General features: G+C 34.4%; 1 protein-coding gene across 4 annotated transcripts in view; it reads left to right on the forward strand.

Annotated features, from left to right (window-relative positions):
* The window catches only part of Dscam3 (Down syndrome cell adhesion molecule 3), a 76,428-nt gene that overhangs the window by 25,554 nt on the left and 29,092 nt on the right, over positions 1–21,782 (forward strand). For all 4 annotated transcript variants that reach the window (XM_066391282.1, XM_066391283.1, XM_066391284.1 and 1 more), the window contains exons 5-11: positions 8,390–8,548; positions 12,251–12,400; positions 12,724–12,841; positions 14,483–14,693; positions 15,308–15,548; positions 16,364–16,517; positions 19,339–19,490. In XM_066391282.1, coding sequence (XP_066247379.1) covers positions 8,390–8,548; positions 12,251–12,400; positions 12,724–12,841; positions 14,483–14,693; positions 15,308–15,548; positions 16,364–16,517; positions 19,339–19,490 — 1,185 coding nt within the window. The remainder of the gene's footprint in view (positions 1–8,389; positions 8,549–12,250; positions 12,401–12,723; positions 12,842–14,482; positions 14,694–15,307; positions 15,549–16,363; positions 16,518–19,338; positions 19,491–21,782) is intronic.

A 21,782-nucleotide genomic window follows, 5' to 3' on the forward strand; every position in this document is an offset into this window, starting at 1 on the left:
AAAAATCTGAAAACAAATCTGCAGATGTGGCCCTTTGAAGTTATCCAGCGAACAATTACAAACACTACCTTGTACGTTCTTTCGATGCATCCCGCTATGAAACCGAGAGGTATTATGTGAATTTCGAGGCAGCTTTTGTGGAGTGTGTTCGTACGAACTTAGATTATAGCGATTCAATTACTCCAAGTTTTTCCTCTACAAGCGAGTATTTTAAATTTCAGCACTTCCGTTCCCCAAATAAAGGGAAATTCGGCTGACGGGGAATATCGAGGAATACTTTGAACAAAAAAATATATAACAAAATAACACGAACTTAACGAGTAAGATTTCAAATCCGTCTCGTATTCCCTTCAAAAGGAAAATGGAATTCCGCCTTCAAAGACGCTAGTGTGTGAAAATTTGTATTCGATCTCGGAAATTTGCGGTTTAGATTTTCTATTTATCTTCCCAAAGTAAATATAATTTAGATGAGGGCTTTTCGAGCGGGATCCCCTTCGATATACGAGAACCTAAAGGTAATTATTATAGACGTGGATATTCACGTTTAAAAGGTCATAATGCGGTGAGCAGCAACTCTGTATTCTTCTCAAAGGTCTTAAGACCGAAAAAGGAAATCCATCCTCCTTAAAATAACCATAAACCCTGTACCTACAGCTTGTCTATTCAATTCCAAGTAAATAATAGAGCCTCAGCGATTCTGATTTCCCTCGTGACGGTCTCTATACTGCGGGAGGTCATATTTGGATTAGCAAATGATTACATACAATTTAAATGGGTGTAATGATAAAAAAAAACATCTCCACCTTTAAAATTTAAAAACGTTTTTCGAACGTTTAGTTTTCCGTTACTTTGTTAATTCTACTGAGCGAAATAGATTTTTTAAGTCTGCTATCTTTAATATTCTGGATTTACCCAAACCCCAAGTACTTATCGATGGTTAAGTACAATAATACTTATCGTTTTACTGCCACGATAAAACATGACAATGAAAAGTAATCCTTGTAATGAGTATTGTGTAGGTGTAGCCCTGTAGCACTTAAGTATTTTTTTCGTCGAAATTCAAATACTGTACTATTGAAAAGATAAGAAATGAATCGAAAATATGACAATGATATTTGCCACATCTCCACATGCAGATAGACCGATAAGCTGTACAAAAAACCCCCGCATGTCAATCAAGGGTATTCAAATAGATACCCGTATTGAAATTTCAAATGAAGATATGTGTTTTATGACAAGTAATAGTACGCGAGATGTCTGATTTACTGAAGAGAAAACTGTCTAGTGTGTAATATTGACTTCCTTTTAGGTTTCCAGGCAAACATTCTGGCTGAATTCTTTCAAGACCTCTGATATTTATTATGTCACCAGAAGCTAGCACTTTATCACTTTCAGTAAACAATTTTAAAGAGGTATTTGGGACGCGGAATAAAAGAACCGAAAGAGGAAAATACGTATTTGAAATGTTGACAGCTTCGTGGAAGAGGAAAATTCAGAGCCCAATATATATCTCCAGCTATAACCCCCCCGCCCCCGTCATAGGCTCTAAATAAACAATGAGAGTGATTATAAGGCAAGCCATGTAGTCATGTGCGCTTCCCTCTAAACACAAAACACATCAACACCTAAGGGCGAAGAAAAACAAACCTAGCTAAAACAAACGTTGAAAAATTGATGAATTCGGGGTATAAAAGAGTGCGAATGCAAAGTTTAAAGGGTCCTCATGCATATTCATGAGATGCATCGTATAGATTCTCTCCCATTCTATCTCTCTATCCGCATCAACTATTTAGCTCATTATTTATAGATGATGTGAAGTGTGAAACAACAGATTTTGCAATTCGTGGCGTTTCCAGCTGTCACGTTTTTAAAATTTGTTGGGGCCATTACAGTTAAATTATTAACTTTTTTAAGTTCAAAATTTGCTACTCGTCCTGTAACAATAGTATGGGGCCCGTGATTAATGAACGAGCCGTAATAGGTCAAACACAACTGTTATATCGATTTTAAATCGTTCGTACAGGAGGCCTTCTAGTACGGGAGGGTACCAATCGCGTTTAGTATTAAGTTGGAGGAAAAAGTCAAATACTGAGCGTTACAATGAAAACGAGCCACCTTGTATTATTATTATTACATTTTTGTTGCTCATCTTCTATCTTCCAAAATACGTTCAAAATGCCGTCCTTCTACCTATAAAAATGATTAATTATTTGATTAAAAATGCACCCCTTACGAAACTGTATGTCATAAATTTTTAATTAAAACGTCAAAATGCGTCCCCCTTGTAGCATATTAATGTTCTGAATTTTCATTTTAAATAGCCAAACTGTTCTCCAAATACCTTCTTGTAACATTTAAAAAAATTCACCTCGTATTCACATTTTATTGTTAATAAGCTATCTTGGACTGATTACTTGGAATAAAATTCACATATGCAGATGGTCAATTTGGTCAGATAGTCTTTTGAGGTCGTGTGCGTTGGTTTTTCGTAACTTCATGTTCTCCATCATGCCACAGTTTTTCTACCCAATAAGTTGTAAATTTTTAATGTAAATTAACATTAATTCTTCATTCTACAGAGATTGTGGAAACCGAGATACTTTACTCGAGGTACCGAGGAAATCAAGATACAGATGACCTCTGTAGACAGTTACAATTTTCTGATTTTACAAAGTCTTTTAAAGCCATGTGAGTTGTTTTATTCCGGCGTAGTGTGTGTGGTACCAAAGTTTCAAACAAAAAATGTCACTACTGCTCATTACTGTTGATGTAACTTGCTGAGCAAACAAGAAGGGGACGTCCAACCCACTGGTGGCGTACCAACTTTTGGCTTAGTTTTTATGTCGTTTCGCCGTTCACGATGATCCTGATCGCATATATAATAAAATACATGGAACGGGAATCCTAGCGAACAATTTCAATGGCAGGATGGTTTCTGTGTTGAAATAAATGGAGTAGCAACGATTCCTCACTACATCGGTAGTCACTAACTAGTTTATTGTCCAATTCCATAAATGCAAAGATTCGGTTCACCAAGGGAAGAGAGGATACGGTCGGTTACTTTTCTCAAATGATATCAATGTCTAGAAGATCAAATAGAAAGGATAGGATACACGGTATACCGAAAATTAATGTATACTAGTCACTATCTTAACTTTCAGCTTCAGAAGACCTTAAGATTATCTTCCCCACCGAAAAAACATTTAGCTGGAATGGTTATGGCAAACAAGACTTCGGGAGAACATTTCTTTCCGTTAAAGTTCCTCTATGTTTATAGAGTTATGGTAGAGGTAGATTAGACAAACACAATTTTTGGACAATGTTTAAATCAACTTTTTCAAATTTTTAATTTTATTACTATTATTTACCACTAAAAATGCAATATTTAGTTGCTAATTTTATAACACATTTTCAAAATAGAGTCTTTGCGCTTTTATGCATAGATTATTTCTTCTTAAGAAGCTACTTTCAGACTCTAAAAAATGTTTTCTCTTTTGTCTAATTTCCTCACGGCTAATAATTCGTTCTGTAAATCGTTGGACCTTATGCACGGTAGTGCAATATACTGGAGACTGAGAAAGAAGAACCGTAGAAAGAATATAGCTCCTATAGAGGCGATAATTCATTGGGTTTCAATCGGATGACCTATGAGTCCGTCCTATAAACCTACTGCGTTCTTTGCATCTTTCAGGACACGTGTCGGTTAAAAATCTTTAAATTTCGATACCATAATGTAGTTGATCTTCATCATTAAGTAGCTACATAGAATTCCTAACTTGGAGGGATACATCTTTCTAAAGAATTGGCAAGACTTAAAAATATCTAAGTATATTTCACTATTGAGTCTTGGTGGAATGAAATGTAGTCCAACTAAGTGATCTGGTAGAATTCTTACCATACATTTACATTATTTTGAAAATTTCATTTAACGATCAAGTAACGATTTTCATCCATCTACTGATGATCATTTAAAAAATTATTAAGCCTTCGTGTCCAAATCCCACTATAGCTCTGAACAAACCTTACACGAAACTTTCATCACCGTTATGTAATTCCAAAATCCTATTGCACATGTTTAGTTGATCCGCAGGATCGCCAGGACTTACAGCTTACTAAAATTTTTGATAATCATACAAGTAACTTGCTGTACTGAACTTTTTGGAATATTTTCTTACACTTAGGTTTGGGTTATTCTCCATTACATATTAGACTGGACGCTTATTAAATCGGCTTGATTTCCCTATCCACCTAGTACCATGATTTAGTCTGTATAATCACTACAAAACGTAGAATTAACACGAGGGTCACGATGAATAAAAACTATACCCGCCTGAAACTGACAGAGATATCTGTTATAGTTCAGCGTCTACTGTCTTTTGGCATGGTCATCAAACTTTTTTCAACACAATGCACAACATTCATCAATACCAACGCTACCATCCATGATTTACGAAAGGTTACAGAGATATTCAAGTATAACTAACATTTTAACAGGGAAGAAGAAATCGTTATGTTGAGTTCGGACTGGGGCCATTCTATTTACTACGTTACGCTCTATATCCGCCGATGCTCTTCCCCAACCGCTAGAAGAGAAACAAATAAATACATCGAACTTTTCAGTTATTACTTCAGTCAATCAACCTTGAGATAGATGGAAGTAAAAGTGAAGAACTAACGATATTTACGGCTTTTGATAGTTACCGATTGTCTGATAATTAATTATCGATAACTGTTGATCGTTTACTAAAACTCCAAACACTGGTTAAGTTAATATTAATTGTTTTTATTTACATTTACAAGAGCCAATAATTTTCATTTAGAAATAAAATCATATTTCCATTTTTTAACGTAAGTCGAGATCTTCGGTCATTAATAATTAAAGCTGCTGAATTAAAGTCTCTTTCGGGTTGATAGAAGATGCAGAGAAACAAATATTTTATGTTTATTTTTGGGGTCGATGGAGTTCTTAGCATTTGCCTAAAATATCCATAAATGCTTGGAAGTAAGAATCTAGGCAACTACCATAAAAATATTTTCTGTCTTCAAGAATAGCAAGCAAAGTCTCGTCAGATTATCCCAGATTTAAGCTGTTCTTACAATTGTGAATCTGCATTATTTCTTGATCCAATAAAAGTGAAGATTAGCCAGCAATTTTAATAGTCCCGAAATCATCATTTTTAAATCTTGGAACTGATGGTGTTGTGGTTCTTGTTACTGATCTCATCTCCTACTGAAATAGTCTATCTCAAGTAAATTCAATTAAAATCTCCCAAAATTCTCTCCTGTGAGTTGTACCAGACACTGAAGGAAATCTTACAATACAGTGTAAATTTCTAATGATAATATAAGAAATATAGCAACATAGTTTGAATCGGAACTTTTTTGGTTGCTTCTTCTGAATAATTCAAGGAATGTTGAAATTGTTTTAAAATAGATAACTGATCTAGTAACGGATGATGGTGCTTTTCTCGTATTTAGTAAGGATCTATAACATCACGTGTTTGAGCAATTCTTTGTTCATATATGAAGAGCTGTTCCATGGAGTGGTTATCTCCTGAATCAACTTCTTCAGTTGTGATTCCTTTCGCTGAACGGTAAGTTGTTCTTCATTGAACATAACGGCAGCTATTGTACTGCTTTTTGAAATATCCAACACTTTCTTTGCAGAGGGATAAAATATTATGATCATTATAGTATCACATGCTATTACCACACATCTTGCATTTGTTGGTAGGTATTTCTTGCAACTTGGCAGAACACTCATCATACATATTGAAAAGTAATATTTCACGCACTGTAAATTTCCTTGGAATTACAAATCAAAGGTCAAGCATATGGTTAAACATACTAACTTATGAAACCTTTGTCATTTACAATATTAACAGATCGGAAATCTGTATTAATGATCATTTGCGAGAGCTTTCAAAATTCAAGATTTTACTATTCCACAGCACAATTAAAAGAACGATTTAGAGTTTTTTTCCCGTTTTAACTTGACATTATATTCATTAGTTCTCTTAAAAAATTGAATGATACATATATTACTACAATTTGCAGAGATATGTGTACTGCTAGAAATAGGGATCGAAAAAGGTTAACCTGTATCATCTTCCTCATTACGTGCAAATATCGTACGAAACATTTTTAACTGACCAACTAAATTAGATATGTTTCCACTAGTTCTATACTCCTTGTTATATGTCAGATATTTGGCCAAAGTGTGATCCTTGCCTCTCGTATTTTATTATTTTGTCATATTTTTATATTTTAACTCTTTTTCTTCTTCTGCTCACGCTTAAGATTACCACAATAGAAGGTTCAGATTTTGTTCCGATTTCGGTATTTCTCTTTTGAAATTCCTCAGATTCACTAGAAGTAGCCGCTGAGGAAGAAGTATTGTCGACTGCAAAAGTAGGTACTTTAAAATAATAAAATTTGAAAGCATTTTATAAATTTTGTGAGCTGTAAATAAAGCTTTTGAAACATGTACTCTGAATGAAAATGAATGAAAAGTGCTCAATTAAAATTAAATAGTATAATATTTATTGTTATTATTAGATATTTAATAACAAAAGAAACTTTAAACTTTACAAAACTCATACATTTATGACTGACATTTCTATTAAAAAATTTTCCCATTTTTAATCTGTAACTACAGCCGAAATATTATTTGAATTAGGAATAGAGAAATATAAATCTACTAATAGAAGATCTAGGTCTTTATATAATAAAGTTTTAGAGAGAGAAGGAAAGAAGTAATGGGTAAAATGTACAATGGTGTTACAAAAAGAAAAAGAAGGAGCGAGAGACGCAGGAAAATAAAGCGGAAAAAACATCGATAATCAAAACTATCGAGTGTTGGTAATAGTGCAATCGATAGTTCTCCGTGCTTATTTCGGTCAGTTAACATCGAAAGACATCGAAAATTATTTTATTACCCCATCACGTTTGATAATGCCCCTCGCAGTTGTGAACGAAACCTTAAGAAATAATTTGAGTCGGCCACGGTTTATATGTCCAGAGAATATTTCCAGTGGTATTTTGTCCGGTCTGGAGAGCCTTCGCAGTCTAATAAATTTGACAAAAGTATAAAAGATGAAAAGGCAATTATATCCCCAGATGCAAAATTTCACAAGCAATATGCTACTACTATATTAGGTATTCGATAAAAAAATACACTCTGTATATCGAAAAATAATTTCGATTTTTTTTTGCTTTAATTCTTCTTTCGAGTTCTAATTCTAAAAGCGGTATATGGTGCTTTTCCACATTAAAAGTCAACTAAAGGGTTATTTTATAAAAAATCACCCTTGTTAATACCTACTAGAGCGTGTGTCCTAGTGGCGGGATAACAGGGCAAAAAGCTTTCCACTCGTAAGGCAATCCGAAACCATCTAATTATCTTGATGGGAATTGCATGTTTACATATTGTGTCTGAATTAACAAAGCTCATGTAGTGCCTTAACGTATTGTCTAAAATTCATGGTTTGTCCAAACATGGGGGACTTTGATTGACGTTACATATTCTATAATAGTATATTCCATCACTGTCGATTTCATATTTCTAATAATTAGCTTTCCATCAGTAAAATGGAAAAACATGAAAAGACATTAACCATCCGTCAGTTTTATACACATACCTGGAGATTATGAGAAGTGAAATTAATAAAGAACATGCAAAAGCTTTTCCCTGATTTGTTTTAGCTGATCGTTCGATTCCTAATTTGGTGACACGAGGTCGGCGAAAGAATTGTGATTTGAATTCAAAATGTACGTTTGTAAATGAAAAGTGGTTCATCGCTAAGAATCTATTTTATCAAAACGTGATTAAATTCCGTTAATTTGTTTATTACGTTGTGCTCTAAATTTTAGAACATAACAGACACCCTGTTTATGCGATTAAAAGCCCCGTGCCGAAGCATCCTAGTGAAACCGCTAGGAGCTGCAATTGCGAATGAATAATAATAAAGCTGTGTTGTTTTAATTTCCCTCGGTGATGCCAGTGGGTCGCAAACCATAAAAAATATCGCCACTAATTCTAACAAAATAGCTAAAATTGTTGACTTTCATACGCTGCTGCGGACCAATCGAGGCCCCGATGCCAAATGGGCAAAACTTCTTCATCCCTCGGCTCCATAAACACGTCGGGCTTGTATACTTCATTTCTCCTTCATTAACTATTTAGAACCAATTAAAAATGAGGGGCCATATAGTGCTCACGGTATTTTCCCAGTAGATTGCAAGGCGAAACCTCTTATGACACTTCGGTTTATCAAAGCAAAAGGAGTCTCAAAGTTGTTGTCGCTTCATTTATTTACACTTAAGGCAGGCATGAACGTGACGTTTATTACGTCGCTATAGGTTCTTTAATGTCTCTGTATTGTTTCAGTGGTGAGCGAACAATATGAAGTAAACGTTTATCACTCTCACGTGATAGCCGGGAATACCGCAGTATTAACCTGCGTCATTCCTCCTGTAGTCAAGGAACATGTTACGGTTACGTCGTGGTCGAGGGACGAGAGTATCCTTTTACCCGGTCCCAACATGGGTAAGTTCAATCAAAATTGATACGAACCTCCCACAACATCATAAAAAGTTCACCATAGTAGCAGTAATAATCATAACAAAGTACCCTGTGATTTACAGCCTTTTTTGCCGGAATAAATGCAAATCGATCGCTGCTCAGTTAATTTTCAATTGTTACGAGCCCATCTCGCATGACAATAGGTCAAACAGACTTGGCAAATACGGGAAACAATTAATAAAGCCGTTGTTTACCGAAGAATTTATTGTGCAGCTATTCTGTATGGTTGGGTCGCATTAAACTCTGCATTTCGAAGATATTCGCAATCGACCGCTAAAGGATTGCCTAAAATAAGTCAAAGCTCTCTTCGGGACTCATGAAAAGAGTCTTGTGGATCCATATCGAAATTAAAGATTTCATACATGGGATAAGAGCGGAAACAAATATTTCTCCATATAATATATTCCGGGTAAATCTGCCGAATGCATTTCTCCAGGGATTGTGTTCCTTGCTCGTTCCATAAAATGTGAACCGAATTTTAAGATTTGAATTGTAAAAGGAAAGCGAAACAGTGCGGCAAGTTATAAATTATTGAAGAACCTCTTTATTTGAAGGTCATTGTATGCCATTATCTCAGGGAGTGTTTTTTGCGTATTTTCATCAAGAAGGGATGCATAAATTCTCGTCTTGTTATTCAATATTTAATTTTTTAAAAGTGCCCGAATTTAAATGTACAAAGCTTTTCTTTGCTATTTTGTCCAGATTTTTTCTTGTTCCATTTCCCCCTTCCCCTCTTCAGGTTCCAGGTGTCATGGATGATACGTGTGGTACAAAATTGTTACGCGTTGGAACCTATGCGCGTCGCAGCGCCACATCTATCCCTTAAGATAACTTCAAAGTCAAAACCAAGTAATTAATGTGGTATCGGGTTTGGTACTTTTGTAGATATAGGATATAGGTCTTTATATCTATTGAATGGAATCACAGGTCAGGAAAAGGGTTATAAATGTGCGTTTATTAATACAAAGTGAACAAAGCGGAGGACAAAATGCCTTATGAATTTGCGAGTGAGGATGCGGCTTCTGAGTCGCCAACGACCTACCAAACCCAGAAGAAAAGAGAGCCTGTACATGCCCTGCAAATCCTTAAATATTAAAGCGTATGGTGATGGACCATGGGCGTACCCTGGCTAGGGTGCCATTTGCACTAACCGCCACATTAAACCGTGACGCCTTAACCGAGAATTGGAACTGCAACTATAGGGCCGACAAAATCTATTGCAGGGAATTCCAATGCCGACAAAATATAGCATGGGAAATTCCCCTGTTCCAACTAATGCCTACCAAGGTAGTACCTCAGGAGTATATCATTCTTAAAAATAATAGCTATTATCTAACATCTATCAAACTTAAAAGTAATCCCTATCTATAATACAAGAGTAGACCCACAGCCAACTGTAACTGCAGCTTAGTTAGACAACCCTACATTAATAAGCTTTTTATTATCATTTGACCTAGAAAGTAGTGGTTTAACACTGGTCAATGAATAACATCTTGTAGCTTGTCGACAAAAGCGAAGCTTTATCTGGAATGGGATATTTGTGAATATATCTCCGGAGATACGTTAGGTCTTTAGGATTTCAACGCTTTTAAGAGAATAAATCTTCGTATTAAAACATTTAACGCAGAAGGAACCACGCCAAATTTGGATTCTAACAGTTGAGATACTGACCAACTTTTTGAAGTTAATGATGCAGATTGTGTTCTTTTTTTGCCAAAATGACACGAGAGAAGATGAAGATGAGAGTAACCACTTTCCATTGAATAATGAACCATTAGCGTATTATCTAGAAAATAGTTCAACAAGAAATCGTGTATTCACGCCGAAGAAATACAACTTTAATCCTGAGGAGTTAAATTTTATGGGAACTTGCTCTACCAGATGTGTACTTTAGAAAATATGTATATTTAAAAAATTACCTTGGAAAAAATCTGCCCTTTTTAAAAATATGCGTGAAGTTATACAAGAAGCTGCTCCCTTGAAACTTCTTCAAAGGATATAAAAACTTTTTTTTTTGGTGTTTCCATGTTGATGAGCGTGTACGGATTAATAAGGATTTTGATGTTTTGAGCACGAGAAACCAAAGTACCAATCATTTTTTTCAGGAAAACTACACATGAGCCAATATGTTCGAGAAAAACCTTACCAAGTGGATTTAATAAACTTTGTGACTACCATCCCACGAGGTATTTCATTTAATTTCTGGTCTCTTTGAAGAAAAAGGAACATCTCTGAAACGAGATTTTGCTTCAACACTTGAAAAAATAGATGTAGGCGGTTAAATGGTTTAGAAGCTTTCTAATACGTTGTTGATAGAAGTTTCTGTTTACCTACATATACAGATATTTTATATAAATTTTTTTAATTAATGCTCTATTTGCCAGATAGATTTCCTTAGGTGGTACAACAATGGCCGACTGAATTTTTAAAAATACAGTTCTTTTTAAAAAAAAAATGAGCTAAAGAAATTAGGACAGGGCCCATCTCACAATTTTAAATGATTTGACCTAAGACCTGGACATTTTACAAGTTAAAAATTTAATGTGGAAACAGAAAGTACATGTACTATATGGTTAAAGACTGATACTAAATTATATCACTGTCCAATAGCCTACTACAGTAACTGCGTACAATGCCAACATGGGTGAACTACATTTCCTAAACTAGATGATAGGGAAACATTAAATGCGTGCAAGAACCAACAAATGGACCATTAAGACTATTTTCCATTTTTTTTTAAATTTTACTAGCTGGTGGAATATCAAGAATATGATATATCGACAACTGTTATCACAAAAATGTTTATAGACCATCTAGATTTCAAATTGCAGCTGGTCAAATCGCTGGCTTTTTTTTCAAATAAACGGGTTCTTTCTGAATCAGAAATTTCAAACGAAGACGGACCACCTCGCAAACAACGAAAAGTTCGATCGCTGCTAAACAGCATATTATCCAGATAAAGCAGTTATTATATGCCAGCTTTTATGAAACATAAACAGAAATCAAGATCAAAATGTAGATACAGTGAGTGTAAAAAATTTACCTTTGAAAAATGTTCTTTCTTTGAAGCTTATTTATGTTGTGCAGAGGAAAGAAACTGTTTTGCTTTATTTTGTCAATAAATTCTAATATTAAATTCTCTGCTCTGTTAAGTCTCAAAGTATCATCAATGATACGCTGTTTTAAAAAAAAAGTATTGGTTTGTTTTCAATTCTATGTTGTCTTTGTAGTCTGAATTAATACAATAAAACATATTTTCTCGCAAAACGTGTCCTAATTAAAGCTTGGGTCCTAAGAGATTATGCAAAGCGTTTTAGAAATTGATAGTTCGCTTTCGTCTACATGTACAATTTTAGAAGGAAACTTTATTACAACTTCTTCTAAAGTGCTCTCTTAAAAGGATGTATTAGATTTATGTATCCCGCCAGTCTAGATCCAAAAAGGAATAAATAATAATATTAGGTTTCATTTAAGAGCAAACGTCTAAACTAATTAAGAATATTGATGACTAGATAAAATAAACAAAAATTTCAAATTTTCTTGAGATTTTTTTGCACAACCTAGCGTTTATTAGTGGAAAAATAAAATTTATAAATCATACCAAATCACAATTAAGTCATCGCTCGTTAAAATAGTTTATCCTGTATAGTTCGATTCGTTTTTTAGGTGGTAGAATTGTTGTAACTTACGGAACCGGCGAGCTTTTAATTAGGTCCGTTAGACATGATGATAGCTTACCCACTTACTCTTGCCTGACCATTCACGCCTTAACCCAGGAAAGGAAGAGATCTCAAGCCGCCAGACTCACTGTCATTGGTAAGCTCCAAAAACATAAATTTCAAACTGAATCACAAATACCGCTAGCCTTATTATATTCAAACTTTCTGCTTTAACGTAAAAAAAAAACACTGCTTAAATTTTCCCTGTCTCAGGCTTGTTTTCGTTACAATACAAAGAAGAGCAACCTCCTAAAATGTTTTCAAGAGCCTGTTCGTTAACTTTTTGAGGCGTTTTTAAATGTGTTCCTTTATTTAGAGGATGAAAAATGAAATATTTACGTCATGCTAATAGCTGAATGTCTGCAGAATATGAGCAAAAGAACTGTTCTATATAAACCAAGTTTTAATGTACTATTGTAGAGTCGACGAGAAACGTCCCTCCACGTTTAAACCCTACATCATCATCATTCGATGCCTATAAAGAGACTGATATTCATTTAACTTGTACTGCACAAGGAAACCCGCCTCCGAATTTTGGGTAATTATTGAGGTATTTTATGTTTAGGTATATCTTGACAAAAAAAAATCACACTTTTATTTCACAGACATCCTCAAATGCACTTTTCACACAAGTCACAAAAAATATAGTGCGAAACACGTTCAAAAATCACTTTTCACGCGAAGTTTTAAATTCATAAAAAATTACATATTGGAATAGAAATTGAAAGTGTTTTGCAATTAAAAAAATACTTATACAATGTCCCAGCGAAAACAAAACAAGGTTGTGTGAAGGTATTTTTTCTTTTAAATGGAGATTATCTGCCCCAGTTTCCATTCAAGGGGAAAACATTTGCGAATATTTTCACCTTCTCAAATTTATCATTTATCAAATGGAGGTATTAATCTATCTTTTAAAGACTTTCAAAATCTCGTCTCAATGATACCTGTTTTTTAAATTCCATGAAAATTGAGTGCTTAATCCCATCGCAAATTCAGAAGTAAGCCGTTGTTTCAATCAATCAAATAGAATTTAACTGAAATTGCCAACGCTCCTGGAATATTTTAGACCAAACTTATATACTCGCTACATGTCTCAGTTGACAATTTCAATGGAGAACAAATTATGTTTCTCCGCCACTGAAATACATAGTGTGTATTTCAGTGGCGTTACATAAGTTTCTGACTTACGTACATATTAATTGAAAATAGTCACACCGCTGAAGATTGTGACGCTAAAAGAAGGATCTAGAGAGCAACTCTTGCTATTCAGAATAAGTTCCAGTGGACGGTTTCAATGGTGGCACAAATTATTTTTATTTAGATGTTCAGATAAAACTGTCGATTTTTTGCAATTTTATAATTTACTTCTATAAATTTTTATTGTAAATTCTGGCGCCACTAGAGTTTATGAGACTAAAACGCATCGATAGGAACATTTTTTATACTCAGAACAAGTTCCAGTTGATAGTTTCGGTGACGGCACAATTTATTTTCATTTAAGTATTCAATGGAAATGTCGAAGTTGTCCATTTTTTGTAACCTAAAGAACAGGCGAATTTACTATTTTTTACTTATCGTAAAAAATGATGGATTAAAAGTTTGGAAGTTTCATATTTATATATACTTGTTCTTCATAATTCCTAAAGCTTTTGAGGTACGTGGCTAAATGCAGAATGTACCTTTAGAATGTTAACAAAATTAAGATTTTTAAATTAAACAGAAAATAAAAAATAGTAGTGATGATGATCCGACGAAAAATATCCTATCGATTTTCATAATCATGTGAGACGTTTAATTGTGCACACCGTAAGAATTCACAATTTCAGTTAAATATTTCAGAAACTCTAGATGCTACAGAATGCAAAATATCAGAAAATGTGAAAGCTAACCATTTGTATACCCACGTTCAATATGAATTTTTTCTCATATAATTATGGTAAATCTCCTCCTATTCTTCCCATACTTTTGTCAGTTCAATTTTCAATCACTCGATTTTCAACGTTATTTTCTATTATATGTATGTTTCGAACCAAGATAATCACAAGAATCTGATGCTTGAGTGAAGTAATAATATCTTCACGAACGTTGCTTATATTTTCACTTGGACATCTTTAAAATAATTTTCTCAAAGCAAATCTTGAGATTTTGCCTTGAAGTAGAGATTTTTTTCATAAACTAGGTGGTATCGAGATGTAAAAGGTTACCTCCAGCCGGTGCTTGCTTCGCCCAGATTGGAACCATCCCAAGATATTTTGCTACTAAAGAGATTAACACCTGAAGACTCCGGAAGATGGACTTGCAAAGTGTTCAATTCCTTTGGTGAACAGCGATTGGACGTTCATTTAAACGTAATAGCTCATCTTAGTGTTCATGTATTGCCTCAGTTGCAGGTAAGTGCGTATTTATACAAAGGTAGGTTTTCACGTAATTTGATAAACAATTTTCATTTCATGGCATATTCAGCCATCTCAAGGGACATAAACGAACCGACTTAGTGTTTTTATTTTGGTGTTAGCTATATCATCTTCATAACAGCGCTTTGCTCCTTATTGTGCAGAAAGAGAAACGAGATATTGTCTTCGAAAAGGGCTGTGGTACATTGTTGGTATAATCATAACGACCAGGCCTGTATTCTGTAATATCCAGTTTTCGGATCGGATTAAAGGGAGCTGGGACAATCATGTTTTTTAATTGGATGTTTATATTAAAAAAGTCAAAACAACGAGTTGTGTTTAAAAAACTAGTTACACTGCGGCATTTTCCGTCCAGGAACAAAATTTAATTCGAAAAGGTTGTCTACTCTGGGATGAAGTAATTTTCAGCCCGACTATGACAAGACACCCTTTGGGACGCTTGATTGAGGAACGGAAAAGCTCATTTTTCCTTTTATTTTGTCGCGACGGTGTTATTCCCGGATTATACCTACTAATTTAGTCGAATAATTGGGCGCTTGGCAATAAGTATGTTTTCATTTAGTCGAATATTTAATAAAGTCGAATTTCAGGTTATTAATTCCGGAGAAAATGCACTTTTTAACTGCACCGTGTCAGGAACACCCATAGGCCGGGTGCGATGGGTGAAAAATGGGCTACCAATCGCTTTTGATAGGAACGAAAAACTAAAATTACTAGACCCCTTGGTGCTGCAAATAGCGGGTGTGACACGCCACGATAAAGGCATGTACCAATGTATGGTAGAAAACGAAAAAGAAAATGCACAAGGCAGCGCTGAATTAAGACTAGGTGGTAAGTTCTATCTTGTCTGTAATTACCATTTTCTAAAATTTAAACTCGAGAGGTTAAAATCTATTTCGCACTTTGCCTGGAAAAAATTAATAACAGAAATGGACTTGTATTCAGCACTTAACGCGAACAGACAGTCGAGGGAAAAACCCCAGCGGAAATGAGTTCCAACTTCCGTCAACAATAAATCACGTGGGCCAAGTTTCCTCTCTTTTCTCATAAAATAATTTAATACTCGAATAACACCGATGCTAGGTGAAGACAATCTTCTATGGCATTGTTTGAATTAAATAGGAATACCATGATGTTTATACAATTTGCTGTTCCACAGAAACTTTATTATAAATATTTATTAGTGGATTACTGCACTACAAAGCTATGGTTAAAATTGTTTCAGCACAAACGTGTTTTTATTTATTTAGCCATGTTAAAGGTTTTAACCGAACAAAATTCAGTTAAAATAATTTGAAAACCTATTTAAACAAAGAAGATTAAAGGGTCCTTAGACATCACCCCGAACCCTAATATTTTATCTGGTAAAATAAAAATCCAGGCTGATAAAAAATCCCCCATACATATTTATTTGTAGGGTCATTTGGAGTGTTTCTATTAAAGGAAAAAAACGGTCTCAAAACCTTTTACGTTAACTAACTAACCCCATTTCCTAAATAACAAGTCATGCATAATTGATTTTAAATATCAACAGGTTTGCGGTTGGGAAACTTGAAAACTAACGTTAACCTAAAATGAATTCATTAACTTGAAAATGCCTTCTCATTTTTTTTTTTTTTTTTGAGATAAAAGGATTTTTTTTTCAGACACTGTCCCAGAAATGCAAAACTATTTTATAGAGCAGGCTGTCCAACCTGGAGTTCAGGTGTCCCTGAAATGTTCAGCCACCGGGTTTCCACCGCCGCAATTTAAGTGGCTTCTGGATGGTCAGATTTTGACTGATTTAAAACCAGACTACAGGTATGCATAACACCAACTGGTATGACACTCCGATCAATCTATTATTCCGATATTCATTATCATAATCAGAGAGCATTATAATAATGTGTTCGTCAATGTACTTATATTCCCTCTCTTGAATTGTAGGTTTCACTAAACAAAATTAATTATTGGTTATAAATTGGGCTATATTAGTTAGAGCGATGTGACGTTTTTGCAATTTAGATCCTTCTGGTAATAGAATATATCCAATTTCCATTTAAAATTACCTTTGTCAAATATTACAAAACGCAATTAACCATTAGTAATTAGTTTATGTGTCTTGTGAGCGGAGCTTGTTTTGCATGTATTAAACAAGATAATTCTCTCTCCTTTCGTTGGTAAAAACTAAAAAATGATATACAAGGTGTTCGTAAAGTCACGTAAAAATTCACTTTTTCTGAAGAAAGAAATTTTTCAAAAAAAATCTTGAAATGAGTCACTTTTTTTTAAATGTACTTTCTTTGGCATTTTGTTTGTGTCAGTGACGTCAGCCGTATTTAAAATATGACGTCATCGACAATTTTTTAATAACAACCTTCGATTTTTTTCACGAAATGTGAAAGTGCGTCATTTCTACTTTATAACTACACAAAATTATTAGTATGTTATATAACAAACATTTCAAGACAATTAAATTCAAAATTCGAAAATATACTACTTTATTTAAATTATAAAATATTCAAATTAAAAACATTTTGAATTTAACAGTATCATAAACAGTCAGTAAATGCCTGCTTAACTCTTTGTAAAATCTTCTGTGCAATGTTGTTGCGCAGGATTCTTATCCCGTTTTTCAGATATTCAATACTGTCTAGTTTACTTTTGTACACTACATTTTTAAGATGGCCCCAGAGAAAAAATTCTAGTGGATTAAGGTCTAGAGGCCTCGGTGATACCACGTCTTCCAATATATGAATTCGGAAATATCTAATGAAGATATTCACGAAGAATGAGCGAATAATGTAGTGGATTGTATTTGCCGCATTCGAGGACTTTTAAAAAAAATGTTTTTCTTAAAATAAGAGTTTATGTGTAAGTTGACGAACACCCTGCATATAAAATTGCATTAGTATACAGCATCCAGTATTTCAGTAACGAAGCTTTTCTAGTTCAACGTTCAAATATATTTTTTTCGAAATTATCGGTACTTCAACAGGCTAAACTATACTCAGCTTATTTAATCCAAGTATTGAGCATTTAATTGGATTCGTATCTTTTACATTTTATGGCATCCTGCATTCTGTATACAGAATGATTTAAGAAAGAAGTTCATATAAGCATAATAGATCTGCAGGTTCCCACATTTTATGTTTTATCTTTGTAAGCTAAAAAAATTCTATAAAATTTGATTGAAACTGACAAAACCCCTGAAATATTTTAGACCCAAAAAGGGCACCGATAGGAGCACTTTATGTACTCGGAATGGACTCTCTGTTAACGATACCAGTGGCTTCGTACATTATTTTTGTTTAGGTAGTTGGTTAAAATAATTTTTTCTTTTTTGGCCTAAAGACCCTAAATAATTCTGAAAATTGAATTGAAAATACGGACAACACTACGTTTTTGAGTCCAAAAGGTGGATTTATCGGAGTTTTCATATTCAGGATAAGTTAACAATTTCAGTAGTGTCAGAAGTTATTTTTGTCGAAGTTCTCGTTTAAAATATCTAATTCTTCGATTTTTGTAACCTAAAGAATTCTATAAATTTTTATTGAAAATACTAACGTAATTGAAGCTTAGGAGACTAAAAAAACATCTCTAAAAGTACTTTTCATAGCCAACCTTCAATACCTAATTGATGGTTTTAGTGCGGCTCAAACTATTTTTGTTTAAATGTTTGGGTGAAATGTTGACTTTTTTAAATTTTCCAACCAGAAAATTATTTTACTTTTGATTTAAAGTACCAAGGCCACTCACGTTTACGAGGCTAAAAAGAGCATCCATAGAGACACTTTTCATACTCAGCACAACTCTCAATTGATTATTTCAGTGGGGGCACAAATCATTTTTTTTTTTAGGTGTTTGGGAAGGGATAATTTACGGTATTCATAGAAACGTATATGGGAAGGAATTAAGACAATATCAATTACTAAAAACCATTGACATAAATATGTTAAAATATGGAAAGTCTGCACAGTGGTGACAATTACTAATTTTAATCGACAAGTTTCATGCCATATTTTCCCGCAGACGTTGAATTTAAATGTCTAGGGGCTGTGTTTGAGTTTTAAATAATGCTCAAAACAGTATTTATGTCGGATGCTATCGTTTGGTAGACAACTCTAGAATTCCTCTCCTCCCATGTTAAAGTGACAATTCTAGGAACGAAAGCTTTTACGAGGAGTCAATTGAAAAGCTAGCTTTTGTGTTTGGACCGCGTTAAATTGGATTTAGTTTCGACGACTCGCCAAGGGAGCCCCCGGGAATGGGGCGATCTTTACTTTTTCCTAGTTCAGTTCATCCCGTTTTAAATTAGGCCATAATCTGTTTTCTAAAATAGATTTTTTAATGGTTTTAATTGTAAGCAGGTTTAGGCATTATGACTTTTAATCATGAGCAGAATAGAGGAAAGTTACCACACTCAATACGGGGAGTATTTTAAAACGAATCCCAACTTCAGAAATTAAATTAAAGTGCTGGAGCTACACACTGTCCTTGGGGAAAATCTACATTTTGTTTGCCCCTGCTCCGAAGGAATCAATTACGTTTTACTCTCTCGAACACATTTTTAGCTATTTTCATCCATGATAAAAGTAATTAAATTCGGTGCTTAATAATATGAAGAGCCCTTTGCTTGCAGATATGCCATCAGCCAGTACTTGAATGACGCAGGCGACGTCATTGCACATCTTAATGTAACCAGCGTTAGAGTGGAAGATGGAGGATTATATACGTGTATGGCATCAAACGCTTTAGGAATTGTCGAACACTCTGCCAGGCTTAACGTCTATGGTACGTCATTAGTTAAGCAGGTTTCATTAATGAAAATCCCTATTTGCTCTTCAGCCCCATCGAGGGTGAGTCACAGTATTTGCACTAACGGATATTTCCGTTATTATGAATCCTAACATATGTTTTAAACAGAAAAGTTTCGCATATGTTCTGAATAATCAAATTCTACGTAAAAATCTAAATAAATATATTTTTGAATAATGTTCTGTATCTAACTCCAACGGTCCTTGTTATAATAAATATTTTGTTGAAAATAATGATAAATAGGCAAAAATCTGAGAAAATAATGGCGTATTATGATTCTGTGCCTCATTCCAGCCCTGTGTTTAATTAATTTCAGCATCCCGAAAACCGGTTTTGATCCTCTAGGATCTCGTCAGTTCGGCTTATCTTAAGTCAATTAAACGCAGGCGAAATCGGCAGTGTCAACAGCAAGCTTGCAGCGCCTGTAGGAAAACATGTTACCAGCGCCATCTACTGTGTCCTTTTTGCTGCATCTCAATCAATTTTTTGATTGTAAACAACAAAATTTAATACGCTGGACCAACCTATACAAAGAGTGACGAAAATTAATGCTAACAGTCATAGAAAAAAATCTGAGAATATGAGACTGTTGCGGCTCTATGCCTCAATCCAAGTCTTCGCTTAGTTAACTCGGCCACCTATAAGACTGGCTTCGTTCGGGAAAAAAATTTCGAAAATCTTCTAAGATTTTTTACAACTATTCGCATTCATCTCCATTAGTCTTAGCTATAAGTCGACACTGTATATTAATTTGTGCTGCTTACCCTCGAAGATTTTCTCAAGAGGCAGCAAAAAAAGTAGATGGTATGACGATTTGTTGCAGGCTCAACAGACTCGCCGTTAATTTCACCTGCGTCTAATTGACTACAGATGAATCAAACCGACGAAATCTTATAGGATCGAAACTTGTTTTTAGGATGCTCGAGTTAATTCAACGTAGGACTGGAGTGAGACATAATAGGCTTTAATCTTCTGAAGTAATTTTTGGTCAAAATTAAAACCTCCCGATACTGAGATGTGTATAGTATCGGCCTCAGTTTCAGATTTACAATTAAATCTCGATCTTGTACATATATTGACACCGAGATCGAGACTTACATTATCTCGGTCTCGTAACAGCAAATAGATTCTCACTCTTAGTCTCGAGTTCATGATCTAGATTAGTTGCATGCTCTCGCGAAGCTCTAGTATAAGCCTTAAACCATTATTAAGTCTGTTCGAGCAAAGAGGAAACCCGATTTCGGACCGTCAGAAATATCGTAGTTATAAATATACGCAATATATGGTCGGGACTCCGTGCAAATATTTCTGACTGCTTCTGATTAGATTTCTTTCCTATTAGAACAGATCTACTGACACAATAGAACGATTTTATGGTTTTCCCAGGTTTATGTATAAAAATTTTTCACAATGGTTACTGGCAGTTCGACTCAGAATTCTTGAAATTCGAATGGAACGATTCTTTATTCGAATGACAGGATGATGTCAGAATTGACAGTAACATCACTCATTAGATATTAAGAATTCTTCAAAATTTGTCAATTTGACATTAATCGAGTACGAAATTGTTCGAATGCCATTTTGAGAATAAAGGCTATATCGTTTGAGAGTGGTCATCGATTTTAATTATTATTTTGAAATAAAGGATGCATCAGTTTCAGTTTTTGCTCCTTGCCAATATTATCGCAAAGATGTTTTGTTACAAGGAGTACATGCTTATACTAGCTACCTAGACCTTGCGTGTCAACCCTATAATTAAACAATCTAGTTCAACTTTACATGCTCTAGGTCGACAATATTTTATTCACCAAAATGCTGTTTTTTCTCCATTATTGAAACACCGCCAAAGTCGAAGACGTGCGCAGTCAACAAGTCGCATCCTGTACAAGAGATTTTATAAATGACATTGGATGTTAGTTCAAGTGATATGAAGTTTTCGAGTTTAAAAAAAACTACATTCATTGTATGGGTATTATGGAATGCCAAATGTGTCATTGCATACACTCTAATAGCCTCGTATATTCTCATTCATAGCCCTACGCGATGATGAGTGTCGAGCTACGAGGTATCAAAGTTAAAATGTTTAATTTAATTCTTTATTAGAGCACTTAAACTAAACTATTCAAATTCATGAATTCATTTCCTGGGGACTTGATAATAATCATAGAGGGCATGACATACATGATACTCAATTAATTCATTCGTACTATTTTGTCCCTAACCGTAATTCGCTTTTGAATATAACTTTTCCGTGACTAAAAAAGGTGT

This window comes from Euwallacea similis, chromosome 6, assembly GCF_039881205.1.
Source record: "Euwallacea similis isolate ESF13 chromosome 6, ESF131.1, whole genome shotgun sequence".
Taxonomy (NCBI): Eukaryota; Metazoa; Arthropoda; class Insecta; order Coleoptera; family Curculionidae; genus Euwallacea; species Euwallacea similis.